The sequence below is a fragment of the Panulirus ornatus genome, chromosome 42, assembly GCF_036320965.1.
Source record: "Panulirus ornatus isolate Po-2019 chromosome 42, ASM3632096v1, whole genome shotgun sequence".
In the NCBI taxonomy this organism is placed as follows: Eukaryota; Metazoa; Arthropoda; class Malacostraca; order Decapoda; family Palinuridae; genus Panulirus; species Panulirus ornatus.
In genome coordinates, this window is record NC_092265.1 from 23,173,361 (window position 1) to 23,188,132 (window position 14,772).

The 14,772-nt window shown below is 43.0% G+C and overlaps 2 protein-coding genes across 7 annotated transcripts in view; one reads left to right on the forward strand and one right to left on the reverse strand.

Moving 5' to 3' along the window:
- LOC139761977 (protein phosphatase 1 regulatory subunit 14B) overlaps positions 1-14,772 on the reverse strand; it is a 362,773-nt gene that overhangs the window by 334,740 nt on the left and 13,261 nt on the right. For 2 of the 4 annotated variants that reach the window (XM_071686723.1, XM_071686720.1), the window contains exon 1: positions 6,494-6,911. The exons of 1 other annotated variant lie outside the window; for it this stretch is intronic. In XM_071686723.1, coding sequence (XP_071542824.1) covers positions 6,494-6,586 — 93 coding nt within the window. In that variant the 5' untranslated portion in view covers positions 6,587-6,911. Of the gene's footprint in view, positions 1-6,493; positions 6,918-14,772 lie in introns of those variants that run through there. One more of the 4 variants, XM_071686721.1, reaches the window with a different exon arrangement.
- LOC139761976 (uncharacterized) overlaps positions 1-14,772 on the forward strand; it is a 117,272-nt gene that overhangs the window by 82,728 nt on the left and 19,772 nt on the right. The gene's annotated exons all lie outside the window — the stretch shown is intronic.

Consider the following 14,772-nt stretch of genomic DNA (forward strand, 5'->3'; position numbering starts at 1 on the left):
AGTATTTTGAAACTTTATAGTCCTTACAGATAGCTAGCATAAAGGGTAATGTCGATTTCAGTGAGTATTGCATGTATGTGGTTGAGACGTGGTGGTGGTATGAGCCACAACAACATTCGCTGGCGTATTCCATAGCCAGGAAGTGATTCGCCACAGACGAGCATCGAGTCTACGCAGTCGAAGCTGGATCGAAGCGTCCTCACGCGAGGCAGCTCATGATGTAAACATTACATGATGATCCCAGATATTGATATAATATTGGACTTTCTTCGAAGTCGCTCTTATTTCCGATTAATAAGTGAATTAAAGAGCACTAGGAAAACCTCCTAATGAAAGAAGAGTGGAAATAAACCCCAATTATGAAGGCAATAATTCTTCGGTTTATGGCTCAGGTGAACAAGTGAAAGCTGAAAAGAGAGTTTTTCTTTTTTTTTTATACAGTTTAAGGTGAGAGCTGCAGGCGACTGTAATCATAACGATCATTTCACGTCAAACTGCTCGTTTGGTCGTTTCACTAACCTGGAATATAACGCAGTATGTCTGGTCTGATTTACTTTATACTCATTTACATCAACTCCAGGATCCCTTTCTTGAAAGCATGTCCTTTTTGTTATTCCAGGGCCCTATTTCCAGGAGTTCCTGGATCAGGTGTTATTCCAGGACCCCATTTCCAGGAGCTAAAGCATCTGGTGTCACTCCAGCAGGACTCCATTTCCAGGAGTTCTTGCATCTGGTGCTATTCCAGGACTCCATTTCCAGGAGTTCTGCATCTGACGTTGCTCAAGAACCCCATTTCCGAGAGCTTCTGCAGTCTCTCAGGCTGCACTACTTCCAGTAGCAGGGAAATGCTGGACTCCTGTGAAATGAGAGGTTCTTGGGCAAAACTACTGTATCACCTTTCGTCAACAGACGATTGAACAGCTTCGCCAAAGATGACTTTCCGATGTCTCCACAGGTGGGAGAAGTCCGGTAACACACCTCTCTTCTCTAATAGCCTGGCTCTCTATTTTCTGTCGTCCTTTGGCAACTTATGATACAACTTGTCGTGGCGACACTGGGCCTGAAAGTGGTGCTGGTGGCACGACAAGATCTGTCGTGGACACGCTGAGTCTGGAATTGGCGTTGGCAGTCGTCTACAGTCTATGTTTACCATCCACGTCAACAGTGAGACAGTCTGTGGCACCATATGTTGTCACTATGGCCATTAGACGCTTGTCTCCGCCAGCATGATCCACTGATTGGTCAGTCTTAGGTACTGGTAACCTGGCATGAAACCACAGGTTCAGATTACGATTATCTGTTAATTCCTGGTCATGCATGGGGTATGGAGTATCCGCCCTTGTTATATTTAAGTAGGTGTTCAGGGAGGTGTTACCGGACGCAGCCCGTTCGAAGTTACACCCCACAAGTGAACACTCACTTTGGCGAGGCTGTATCACTGGAAGAACAATCTCAAAGTAACTTCTCATTCCAGAGGAATCTATACTTCCCTGCTACTGAAAATAGCGCAGCTGAAGGAGCCTTAGTAGAAAGGTCCTGGGTAACACCAGAACTCATTCACAGAAAATGGCCCTTGGGTAATTACAAATGAAAATAATGTTGTGAGGTTTTTACACTCCTCGTTTACCTCGCCAGGCCACCTCCAGTTTTCAGAGGCGCAAAATGCATGAGTCAAATGTACACAAGACTGGATGTTGCTTAACTTTCCTAACCCCAATGTTGTGTCGACCATGATAACTGTGTTCATGAAGTCATCCATGTCTGTAACTGCTGGATATGACGACCTCACACACACACACCCAGTCATCTTGGCCACTCGAGTGAGATTGATCTTTTGAATTTACGAAATCATGTCGATATGTATTACTCCAGCCTCTGCTGCTATGGCTACCCAGCGTTAAAAGCCAGAGAGGCACAAACAGAATTGGATATCTATAAACGAAGTTCGTTGAGTTTGAGAGAAATGGATGTGAACTGCTTGTTCTGGATGATTGGGTGGTTGGCTATTTAGGTCGTTAAAGGCCTGTCAACTGCCAGGGTCGTTACTGAGCCTTCAATAGCAGGTCACGCCTAACAATCGAAATATCTTTAAAACCTTCGTCAGGTGTTAAGGGTAATTCCAACATATACCCAAGTATGCCCGTAGCCCTTGTTGGGTCTGGATCTGGACTAACTATCCTTCCTCTGACAAACAACCAATTAGAGTTCTAGCCATAATCACGCGACCAATCACAACCAATCCTTCCGTCACGCAATTCTTATCTCCTCCCTTATCTACACCTGTGTGAGCCCCGGACCCGGGATCAATCTTTCGTAAACTGATGGTGGAACAAGATGTACCGAACGACCTATTAATACTAATGAGTAGTTCCTCTGTAGCCAAGAGCAGACGCCGTGCCCAAGGGGCATCACTTGACCAAGCTGTATTGATAAGCTATCTCGCTCAACATACGCAAAGATAACACATGCTGTTCTCATCTCAAGGCTCTGGCCTCGTATGCGTTCGCCCTGCCAGCTTAGTATCTCCAGTGGCTCTTCCACCAGGAGAAAGTCTGGCTTATAGCTAACGACTGAACGATCCACGAGTGGGAAAACTGCCACAAGTGATAGCTAACGACTGAACGATCCACTAGTGGGAAAACTGCCTCATGTGATAAGTGGGAAATCAACACAGTGTTGCGAGTGAGAAGATGAATGTTTAACGGTGCGATTTTACCGTGATAAATGAGGGAGATAAACACTTAAAACACGAGAGACAGATGGTTACGTCTTTAAGCCAACTGATGGTAAGCTTTGGTCCAGCTGTGGATGTACCAGCTTAGCGCGTCGGGAAAGCCTCAGTGGTACGGCAAGGCACTCGACAATTTGGCGCAGGAAAAGCGTGATCATTAGATAAAGAAAACGACGTGTCAAGTGCACTAAACAAAGAAAACGACGTGTAATGTGGATATTATAATCAATTATTGAATAGATATATTGTTTGTGTCTGTGTGTGTGTGTGTGTGTGTGTGTGTGTGTGTTTACCGTCTATTTAGTGCAAATCTACGCGTCTTTAACAACGATTCGCCAATTGCTTTTCTCTTTCGTGTTGTCGCTGACGTTCGTATTGAACATATCCACAAGTCTTCCCCAGTGACGTCTCTCGTGGAGGCGAAAACAGCAGTGGACCAATGGTGGCATCCTTGGATACCTCAGCATCACCACTGGTTGTGGGTCATCGTATATATAAAAGTTATTATCAATCATCAATTCCTCCTCGCGTGTTGTACTAGCTTGATATTCATCGAGTAACGTTACAAGTTATGAGTCAGGACTGCCAGTGAGTTCAACACCGGGTTATGAGTGAAAGGTGAATATTGACCAATCGTTTATAAAGTTACCTGATTGGAGACATGATATGAACTAGAGAAAAACAGCCTCCGAAGTTCACATTGATATGTATCTTCCTAACATCTTCCACTACCTCACAAACACGATCTCGAATACTCTGCTGCTGATTGTAATCCTTTGTATTCTATGAAATGCTATTGGCACTCGCCCACTGACTGTATCACAGACGATTCTGTAAGAAGTCATCAACAAGGATGGTTCACTGGTCAGGCAACACGGGTGTCGTTTTCCTCGAGATCTAAAATCTCAATTTATGTAAATTCTGAAGTTTCTAGTTTTCGTAAAACACCTCCCCATCACATCCATTCCAACACGTTAAGCTGTTTAATACGTGATCTTGAGGCTAATACGAGGCTATCTGAAGCCGAAGCAAACATGAAGCTTTGGACAAACATATGAAGCACGAGTCGAGCACACGAAGCATTAGGTCAACAACACGAACTTAAGACATGACATAGTAAACGAAAATCGTTCCTATAAAAGTGAATCTTCGAACCATGATGTGAACCCTCAAGCCACCACCGTATGACGTACGAGGCCAATATATGAAGAAGTTTCAGACCACGAAGCCTTCACACGAAACCCAAAGAAAACAAACTCAATCTGGAAACCAAAATGGTGACAAAACTATCAACGTGCCTTAAGGAACGCCAACTACGTTCAGAAGACATTAAAAGATGTCCAAAGTCTGTGTTGCTAAAGTGAGGTTATGCCACTAAACCATGACTCATGACTGGGACTGTTTCATGGAAATACGAGGCATATTGATAACGCTGCTTCGTATCCCACACACATAAGCAAGTCTCCTAAATCGTTACAACCTAAAAAAAATGTTAGAAAATGTTTACATAAAATTCTCCCCCCCACCCAAGCAGTGGTTATTGCATTCTTGTGTCATCATGCAATAATGTTTGCAATGTCATGTATATTTTACATAACATTCTGAGATCAAACGACCCGAAAATACGTACATGTCAAAAAAAAAAAAAAAAAATATATATATATATATATATATATATATATATATATATATATATATATATATATATATATATATATATATTTATATATATAGTCTCCAAATTACAGAAAACGAAACCCTGGTAACTTTTAAACGGTAACTCCTTTGAGTGTAACATTGACAAGAGAACATAAGTAAAGACATGTTGTCATGTACATGTACTGGAGCCTTGGATTTTCTGTGATTTATCTTGTCTTCAACAATGCATACAAGTTCGCTGAATTTAAATCCTGATATTAATCTACAAGTTAGGAAAGACATATGTCTACACCACACCTAATTTTCCTCATATATCTATATATCTATATCTATATATATATATATATATATATATATATATATATATATATATATATATCCTGGATAATAAGCACTGTCCCACCTTAACTATAAGTGCCTGTAAGATACACCCAAACATTAAGTTATCAAAAGAGGAAGGAAAGTCTGTGTGTCCCTTAAACAACACCTTTACCAGTGGAAACAGAACAACAACTGCAGATTGTACAGTGGGGACGTTGTGACATACAACCAACCATCATATACCGACTTGTGGCTCGCAGGTTATCATGCATCGTAAAATGAAATAAATGTGAAAACTTCAGTATGTTCTGATACCTCTAATGTCCTTTGCCACAACGTGCTGAAAGCCTGGATCCTTCCATCTGTTCTGGGACGCTAAATGCACATAAGATTGTTTTTGTATTCCCCTTTTAAAGGTTCCAGTGCATATTCACCTAACGAGACGTATAATTCACCTGAGCAACGTGAACTGCATGTAAACTGTATACCTCAGAGTTACATGTAAACTGTATACCTCAAAAGTTACATTGGTTCCACTGAAGAAAACCAGCATTGTGTACCCAACGATTTTCACATTTTATTACAATACAGTCAACTCTTCCTTCATCCAGTCTTTCCTAATACTCTCACTACATTGTAAACGGAAACCATAATTGTTCGGAACAGGATCAACAAGTTTCGAGGTTAAGTTTGTATTCCACTGTCACTTGTCTCTCTCAGAGGAGAATCAGAACGCATTCACCAGCTTGTGACAATAGATCTTCCAACACGGTGTACGTAAGCTGGCTGGTTCTCAACCAAGTGTCCAATCCTTTTATGAATGATTATGTATAAACAAGAAAAGTTGTCTCCAACACGCAACAACATCTTCCAAGTATAACCAGTTTCGAACGAGGAGTTCCAAACGAAAGCATTATATATATATATATATACATATATATATATATATATATATATATATATATATATATATATATATATATATGTGTGTGTGTGTGTGTGTGTGTGTGTGTGTGTGTGTGTGTGTGTGTCAGTATTGAAAAAAAAACCTGTGGTACCAATTGATTTACCTATTAATAAAATCCTTAAAGAAGCAGTGTAATTTTACAAGCCTCAGCGAGGCACAGACAACTCCTAGCTAAATCCTTCCCATTGTGAGGTCAAGCTGGGTCACCATCCCTGAGGGTAATTAACTGTAAGTGTTTCACAAGTTTTCATGAGCGGAACACAGGTGTTCGCTAGTCCCCCCCCACACCAGCACCAGCACCAGCCGCCCCTCCTTGCCAGGGTAGGCATTGGGTAAAAGCTGCATGGCGGACAGGACAAAGAAATAACCTTGCTGGTCATGCACCCGTGACCTTCACAAAGTCAAGAGCACAAATATCTTTCCCGATAACAGATGAAGAACTGTGGAGGATCCACTCCTCCTACAGGGGGATCCGCCAGTGCCTACAGGATCGTGTTGTGATCCTTTATTAAAACGTCAACATCTCATAGTTTAAATGACTCGATTGGGATAAGAGTTGTTACGTTTCATTAATAACACCATCTCCCTCACACGAGAATATAAATGGGTTATATAAATCACTATATAAATCACTCTGGAATATAAACATCCACTCGTTATAAACTCTTCTAATTCCTATACCTTCTCCAAAAAGGAAAGGGTAAGGTCGTCCAAGCCTTTGGCTAACAAAGCCGGGCTTTATCCCAGTCCGCGACCCAGCTGGACCACAACACGTCATCACAACCTTCGAAGTGACCTACAACCTTGACTCTCACCTTACAACCAGCTGACGAATACTTGGGAAGGACAGGTATTCCAAGCGGGTTGTCCAAGCCGAAGAGAGGCGGGCGTCGGAGCTTGGAAGCCATTTCCCACCGCTTCGTCCCCCTTAAACCCAACTCACACTTCCAGTTATGATGGTTAAAGGCGAACGGGGTGGTTGGACAGTTAGCAAGATGGTAAGAAATGGTCCTGGCTTACTACACAGATCTTACGACTTCACAAAATGATTATATTTTTTCCTCCCTTGCTTGCCAACCTTGCTGATAAATATCTCACTTTATCGACGGTTTACAAGAGACACTGATAAATAGTTTATTCCGTTCGGTGCGTTATAATAACTGGATCACAAGGGTGCGCGCGCGGGAGAGAGAGACAGACAGACAGACGTCCGCACACAACGAACTCACAAGGCGCTATGACGTCAGGTCATCTTCGCCCACCACACTGGCTCAGGCTCAAGTTGCCAGACACCGCTAACTCCTCAACAATTCATCACATATTTTTTTCAAAATTATTCATTTCATTCAGGAAAACTACTAAATTCATATGACCTTTAGAATTCAGCCATAAGAGGCGAATTTTCAAAACATGATTTACAAATATAAGATATGAACTTAGAGCGAAATGTGTAAGAAATACGTGGAAATTAAGAGTTGTAAACATTTGATGAATATCTGTCTATTATATTTACTCCTTTCGTATTATTTATTGACAGTATTTGTTTTATAAATATAATTTGTATTTTACTCAGGTAATTCATCTCGAAGATTTTAACGCAAAATAGATAATAATCCTATGTAGAGATTAACGCGGAGTAGATAATGATCCATCATTGAGATCACTCGAGAATTGAATACATTATATATACGTCCATACTTAAAAGTAAGGGATACTAATTGTTGTTACCTCAATTACAGGGTTGTTTAGCTTCAGTTAGATCGTTAGACGCACCGTTTTCTCAGGAGAACGACGGGTTGGTGTGATAACAAGAGCCGGTTGCTGTAGGTACAATGCCGGCTGTTTTTAGGTATGGTACCGGCTGTTCTAGGTACGATGCCGGTTGTTTTAAGTAAGGTGCCGGTTGTTCTAGGCAAGGTGCCGGTTGTTTTAGATAAGAATACCGGTTGTTTTGGCTAAGATGCCGCTTTTAATCATAACTTTTCAGACCTTGTTACATGTGATGAATGTTTTGTTACATTGTAATCACCGTTACAGAATAGATGATTAAGTGTCACCCTGCAATTCTATGTTCCTTGTTTCGCCTTGCATGATGTTATTGCTACTTTATGAACAAGAACATCGTGTTCCTTTCACTTCTCTAGACAAAGTTACTTTTACTCTGTTATTGCAGAATATTTCACGATCCTATCATGAAAGATGTTACACTTGTTCACCTCTCTAGAAAGTAATACTTCTATCTAATGCTCTAGAACATGTTCCTTTCGCTCCTTTTCTAGTGCATAACGCATCATTATCACTTAGATTCCTAGAGACCGTAATTCTACTATGAACAAGCTTTACAGAACATATATCAAGCTTACGTAACAATGTAAACATGATGGTATTAACCATACCCCTTACTCTAACCCGAAACCCACCCCTTTTCCCCCACATAATCATCATTACAATGCCATCTTCCCCACATGTTGTGAGTGTTTTATAGATGTCACAATCATAACACTAGTGAGCAGCCATCTTATACGTACAGGGGACTTAATACACCTTTTTTTATTGAGTTAAATTGGACTTAAAAGCCTTTAGACACATCGGCTCTGTTCGCATCACTTTTCTCAAACCAACTCATCGTGTTTGATGCGAGGTTAGGTTCCTTTCTCTGTTCTACCATTGCCTTCATGTGTCTCCTGGTCACCGTGACCTTAGAACTGTGGCACGCATCTGGCCACCACAGCTGCTTCCCATAGTTTTTTTAGTACGGACAACCACACGAGGATTGGTCATTCTATCACTTTCTTTTCTCATGCACAAAAGCCATGAAAATCCTCTTCCGTCTTTGGTCCATCCGTTCCACTTCCTGTGACCTTCCCACCTTAAGGGTTGGGTCTGCAAATACCCGAGGTATTAAGATTAATGTTTTCCTGTATTCTTTCCTCTAGGGGCATGGTTTTATCCGTGCCATATCGACTAGTGTATATATATATATATATATATATATATATATATATATATATATATATATATATATATATATATATAAATATATATATATATATATATATATATATATATATATATATATATATATATATAAATATGTGTGTGTGTGTGTGTGTGTGTGTGTGTGTGTGTGTGTGTGTGTGTGTGTGTGATTGTATACGTGTAGTCATGAATGGTATAAAGATATCAGTAATTCATACTACATGTGTGTGATTGTATGTATGTGTGTGTGTCTGTAGTGTAGTTTTGACCTTGTGGGTCAGATGTTTATATAAACATCAGGTACACGATACGTAACGTTGCTGGTACGTCAGGGTCAAGGGTATTTGTGCTACGTAGTAGGCTAGAACATATAACATTACCCAAGAGAACATTTCACTTGCCTGTATAGAACATTTTTAGGCACATACAAAAAATTCTCACAAAATTGAATTTTTTTTTCAGTTCTATATTTTGTAGCACAATGGTCTACAATTTTCGAACTTTCCCCACATTCGAATCACAGGTTTGATCCCTAAGAACCATTAACTCTCCTTACTTTTCCTCTTTGTTCCTAACTTTCCCTCCCTCACTACGCTCCCTTAAACCCTTTGGCAGAACCTCTCCCAAACTCCCCCATTTCTCAAACCCACCCACTCCCTCATGTCAAAGAAACAGATATTCAAATCTATATGTCTCCAGTCACCTGGATCCGAACCTTCCACAAGGCCTTTGTTTAACACCATCACCCTCAGGTAGCTTCCGACTGTGGTAGGGTTGGTATACACCACATCTAATGACTGGTACAGGAGAAGCTACACCTCCCTACTGGCATAGCGAAGTCCTCCCATTTCGCCAGAATGAGATTCAGTTCCTCACCGCATCATAAGCGACGTGAGATCAGAATCCTTGATGCAGCGATAACCACCTCGCACTTGGCGGATTCTCTGCCGATCCTCATTGTAATGGAATCAGATCTGGTTCTATACGGAAACAGGTAAACCTTGGTGTGGAAATAGGTGAGTGGACGAATGGTATAAGTTCCCAGAGGTCTTCAACGTAAACTGATTGGGAAGTTTCAGATATAAAACGGGTTGGTGATAGACGCTACCATGCATGGGGTTGTAGATCTTGTACAGTTTACTGTATTTATGTATTGTGGCGTCCTTAAATACAGGTAAAGTACAGTAACATTCTGCCAGCAAGACCGTATTTGATTCATGAAGTGCGAGAGTCATGGTTCCTATACCTGAGCCTGACACATGACCCGACTGCATACAGACGGTCACTACACTAAATCTCTCATGTGTCGCGTCCGGTGAGGTCGCATGAGGGTGTCCGGTGAGGTCGTGTGAGGCGTCCGGTTAGGTCGCATGAAGGCGTCCGGTGAGGTCGCATGAGGGCGTCCGGTGAGGTCGCATGAGGGCGTCCGGTGAGGTCGCATGAGGGCGTCCGGTGAGGTCGCATGAGGGCGTCCGGTGAGGTCGCATGAGGGCGTCCGGTGAGGTCGCATGAGGGCGTCCGGTGAGGTCGCATGAGGGCGTCCGGTGAGGTCGCATGAGGGCGTCCGGTGAGGTCGCATGAGGGCGTCCGGTGAGGTCGCATGAGGGCGTCCGGTGAGGTCGCATGAGGGCGTCCGGTGAGGTCGCATGAGGGCGTCCGGTGAGGTCGCATGAGGGCGTCCGGTGAGGTCGCATGAGGGCGTCCGGTGAGGTCGCATGAGGGCGTCCGGTGAGGTCGCATGAGGGCGTCCGGTGAGGTCGCATGAGGGCGTCCGGTGAGGTCGCATGAGGGTGTCCGGTGAGGTCACATGAGGGCGTCCGGTGAGGTCGCGTGAGGGCGTCCGATGAGGTCGCGTGAGGGCGTCCGGTGAGGTCGCGTGAGGGCGTCCGGTGAGGTCGCGTGAGGGCGTCCGGTGCACGCGCGACAATTCCTGTCTCTCTGGAGGCCAGCAGGGTGTCGCCAGAGCCCCATCCCTCACAGATGAGGGCCAACCATATCCCTCACATCCACAGGGAAGACTTTAACGAAATCATTTGATTATCCCCCCCTCCTCAGGCGCCCTAACCTTGAGTCACACATGTATCCTCCCTGGTGACTGGTCAGGGAGGGAACGAGCCAGGGCTGGGTACACATCTCCATATCTCCCTTCCCTGGGGGACTAAAATCCCATACTGGGGATACGCTCTTGTCCCCCTGTAAAAGACTTTCATGATTCGGAGGTGCAGCGAGCAAGAGAAAATGGTCCCAGTGACCTCAACATACCAATTAGAGCTAACAACCATAATCACACTGTAATTAGTGTACCATACTTGCAATGCTACAGTCTGGAACCAGACCACAATCATTGACAACTTTGTTCGTAATATCTTGGTAATTCTCAGAGCTGTGTTGATCATGTATACTCACTTCCTTGTTGTATAGTATACTTATGAATTGTTGCTCATGTATGAATCATTAGGTCGAATCTATAATTCAGGTGTGGGTGACAAAATGATCTTTCTAAGCTCATATCAGGTTAACAGAATCACTTCTAAAAGTCGGTGAAGATCTCAAAGCTCGGAGTGATATATGAATATCTTTGAGACGTTTTAGATATTCTGAATATTCGACTTTGATATTGTCTTTTCTATATTCGTGTCCCAGGACAAAGCTGTACCTACGCTACAGTAATTTCATAACTGTATGATTTGCCACACAAACGAGGTAACAAGCAGTAAGTTAAGAATAAGTCAAGTGGCGTAATACAGAACAAGCACCTCAGCCACAAACTGCCTACCTGATCGTGTTAACAGCTCGTTAACGATGGACCAATCATCGTTATGATGAGGTAAAAAAAAGATAAATGAGTAAAACTCACGAAATGAGAAGTTACGAAAAAAAAAATAAAACGACATGGTGGTTGGTGGCCAAGGTTCGTGAAGCTGTTCGTGTGTTCGTGTGTGTAAACGCTAACCTTGTTCCCCCCCTCCACCACCACTCACCCATGGCCCCCACCTCCTTCAAACCCCCCTTCCCTCCTCCCCTCCCTCCCTCCCTCCCTCCTCTCCACCGTGCCCTCCGGAAATTCATTTATACATAGTCGTATATTTACTGACACACTTCCCTGACGTTAGCCAAATCCTGCTGGCTCCCTCCCTGGATTTGAAGCCTTTCCCTCCCAACCCTCCTCCTCCTCTCCTCTCTCCTCACACTTAACGGTGAGGTGGTACACACACACACACACACACACACACACACACACACACACACACACACACACACACAGAGGAAGGTATAATACCCATATAATGCTCTTACTCTGGACATAAGCATCAATTCCTATCTTCAGTTCTGAGCTGGAGGGGAGCGTCCTGGGGTGTGGCGGGCGGGCTGGGGAGGTGATGTGAGTCACCTCATAATGGGTGTGGAGGCTCGGGGGCGCAAAGGGATCGAATCGTCCTTAAAGCATGCAACCTGCACGGCTGACTCACACCTGGAAGACGTCCAATTATGTCAAGCGACGCTTAAGAGGGACCAAGGAGTGGGGGAAGAAAGCCAAAGAAATGAGCTCTCACGTCTATAAAAGATGTTTCGTACATCAGTGAATTGTTTACACGTGCGTGAATGCTATTGGATGCTCTGCTTGTCTGCAAAACAGGTGGATAATGAGCCAGAAGCACAGGTGTTTAGTTGAGAGGCACAGGTGTGAAATTGTACAGCTGTCGAATGGCTAGGTGTCAAGTCTAAATGATGGCTCTCCAACACAGGTGTAAAGGCAATAAGACAGAGGGGGTTTGATGTGGTTGAGCAAGACAGGTGTTCGTGTGGTCTAGAGGCACAGATGTTCTGTAGCTTAGCAGTACAATTGTGGTTTCTATAGGTCCAGAACAGGTGTTTAATGGTCTATCTGATAAGGGTTTGAGGGCCAAGCAATGCAGGTGTTGAACGAATCAGGAGCACAGGTGTTTTACTCACTTCAACAGAACAGGTGTGTGAATGTGATATAAAGTGACACAGGTGTTTCCTGCATCTCAGGTGGTCTTGTGTTCCAAATGACACATATGAACACTTGGCCTTGGACCACAGGGTCTGTGTAGTCTAGAAAAAGTAGAATGGTTCAATAGCATAGGTGTTTATGTTCACATGGTCATGCAGAATACGTGTTCATGTTCACATGGTCCTGTCAATTAGGTGTTCATGTTCATATGGTCCTGTAGAATAGGTGTTCATGTTCACATGGTCCTGTAGAATAGGTGTTCATGTTCAAATGGTCCTGTAGAATAGGTGTTCATGTTCACATGGTCCTGTCAATTAGGTGTTCATGTTCACATGGTCCTGTAGAATAGGTGTTCATGGTCGTATGACCCTGTAGAATAGGTGTTCAAGTTCACATGGTCCTGTAGAGTAGGTGTTCATGTTCACATGGTTAAGTAGCATAGGTGTTCATATTCACATGGTCCTGTAGAATAGGTGTTCATGGTCATATGACCCTGTAGAATAGGTGTTCATGTTCACATGGTCCTGTCAATTAGGTGTTCATATTCACATGGTCCTGTAAATTAGGTGTTCATGTTCACATGGTCCTGTAAAATAGGTGTTCATGTTCAAATGTTCCTGTAGAATAGGCATCACTGTTCACATAGTACTTTAATTAGGTGTTCATGTTCACATGGTCCAGTACTAAAGGTGTTCATGTTCATATAGTTCAGTCGTATGGATAATGATGTTCAAAAGCTTCAGTAGGGCAGATACATATGTCTTCACGTCACCAATGTGTTACAAGACTCGATAGAAATGGTATCTTATGCTCAGGTCCAGCTGGTCCACTAATACAGGTGTGTCCATGGTCCAAGACTACAGGTGTGTGTGTGTGTGTGTGTGTGTGTGTGTGTGTGTGTGTGTGTGTGTGATGGCACAGCACAGGTGTTTACATGGCCCTGGAGGGCAGCTGGTGGCCCAGTAGCTGTTTTCTTAAATGGTCTAGGCAAAGCGTGGACATTCTTCGTCGCGTGTGTACCCCCGCTTGAGAATTAGCTGAAGGCCAAATTATGATTGGTATGGAAATGAGCACTTGGGTCATCAGTGTATATATATATATATATATATATATATATATATATATATATATATATATATATATATATATATATATATATTCCTATGAGTCCAAGGGGAAAATGAAACGCGTTAAGTTCCCAAGTGCACTTTCGTGTAATAATCACACCATCAGGGGAGACACTAGAGAGAAATATAAGTCAGTGTGATATGCATCGAAGAGACGAAGCTAGGACGCCATTTGGTAAACATGCGATTGTCCCCCCCCCCCCCCCCTCCCTCCACTTCCCTCCACTTCCCTCCACTTCCCTCCAACCCCCCCCAAGATGCGCGAGCGACCCTCCGTTTATGCGATAGTTACGCAAACGAGGCGTCAACAGGGAGGTAGTTACGCATACAAGGCGTGAACAGATGGCTTGTCATTGCTGCCGGACGATGTCCATGGAAAAATAATGATGTATTTTGACTAGCACTATTGTTCCTGTGCTACGCGTCAAAGTAAAACTCCCGAACACTTCATAAATCATTAAGACAATTAAAACGTCAAACTGTCTTTAGTAATTAACCTCCGTCATTATGACATAATTATCTCTGACGACATCATGGCATAATTATCTCTGACGACATTAACAAGAAATGTTTCTAACCGCATCTAAGTATCTGCTTTATAATACAGGAGGAGGAACGAGGGGTGTTATCACCCATATATCTGCCAGACGAAGAGGAACATTATCATATTTCTGTAGCTTGAATAATTACCGTTTTCTTTGCACCTCTAACAAATACACTGGAGCGTATGTCTTTGTTTTGTCTATGTCAATAGCGAATGTGTCGTTGCTGCAATGCTTCCTGTAATTGAGCGGGCACATGCCAAAGAATATATATATATATATATCTTTTTCTTTTCTTTCAAACTATTCGCCATTTCCCGCGTTAGCGAGATAGCGTTAAGAACAGAGAACTGGGCCTTTGAGGGAATATCCTCACTTGGCCCCCTTCTCTGTTCCTTCTTTTGGAAAATTAAAATTTTTTTATATATATAACATACAAACCTCCAACAGCCAGGATCGAACCCGGGACC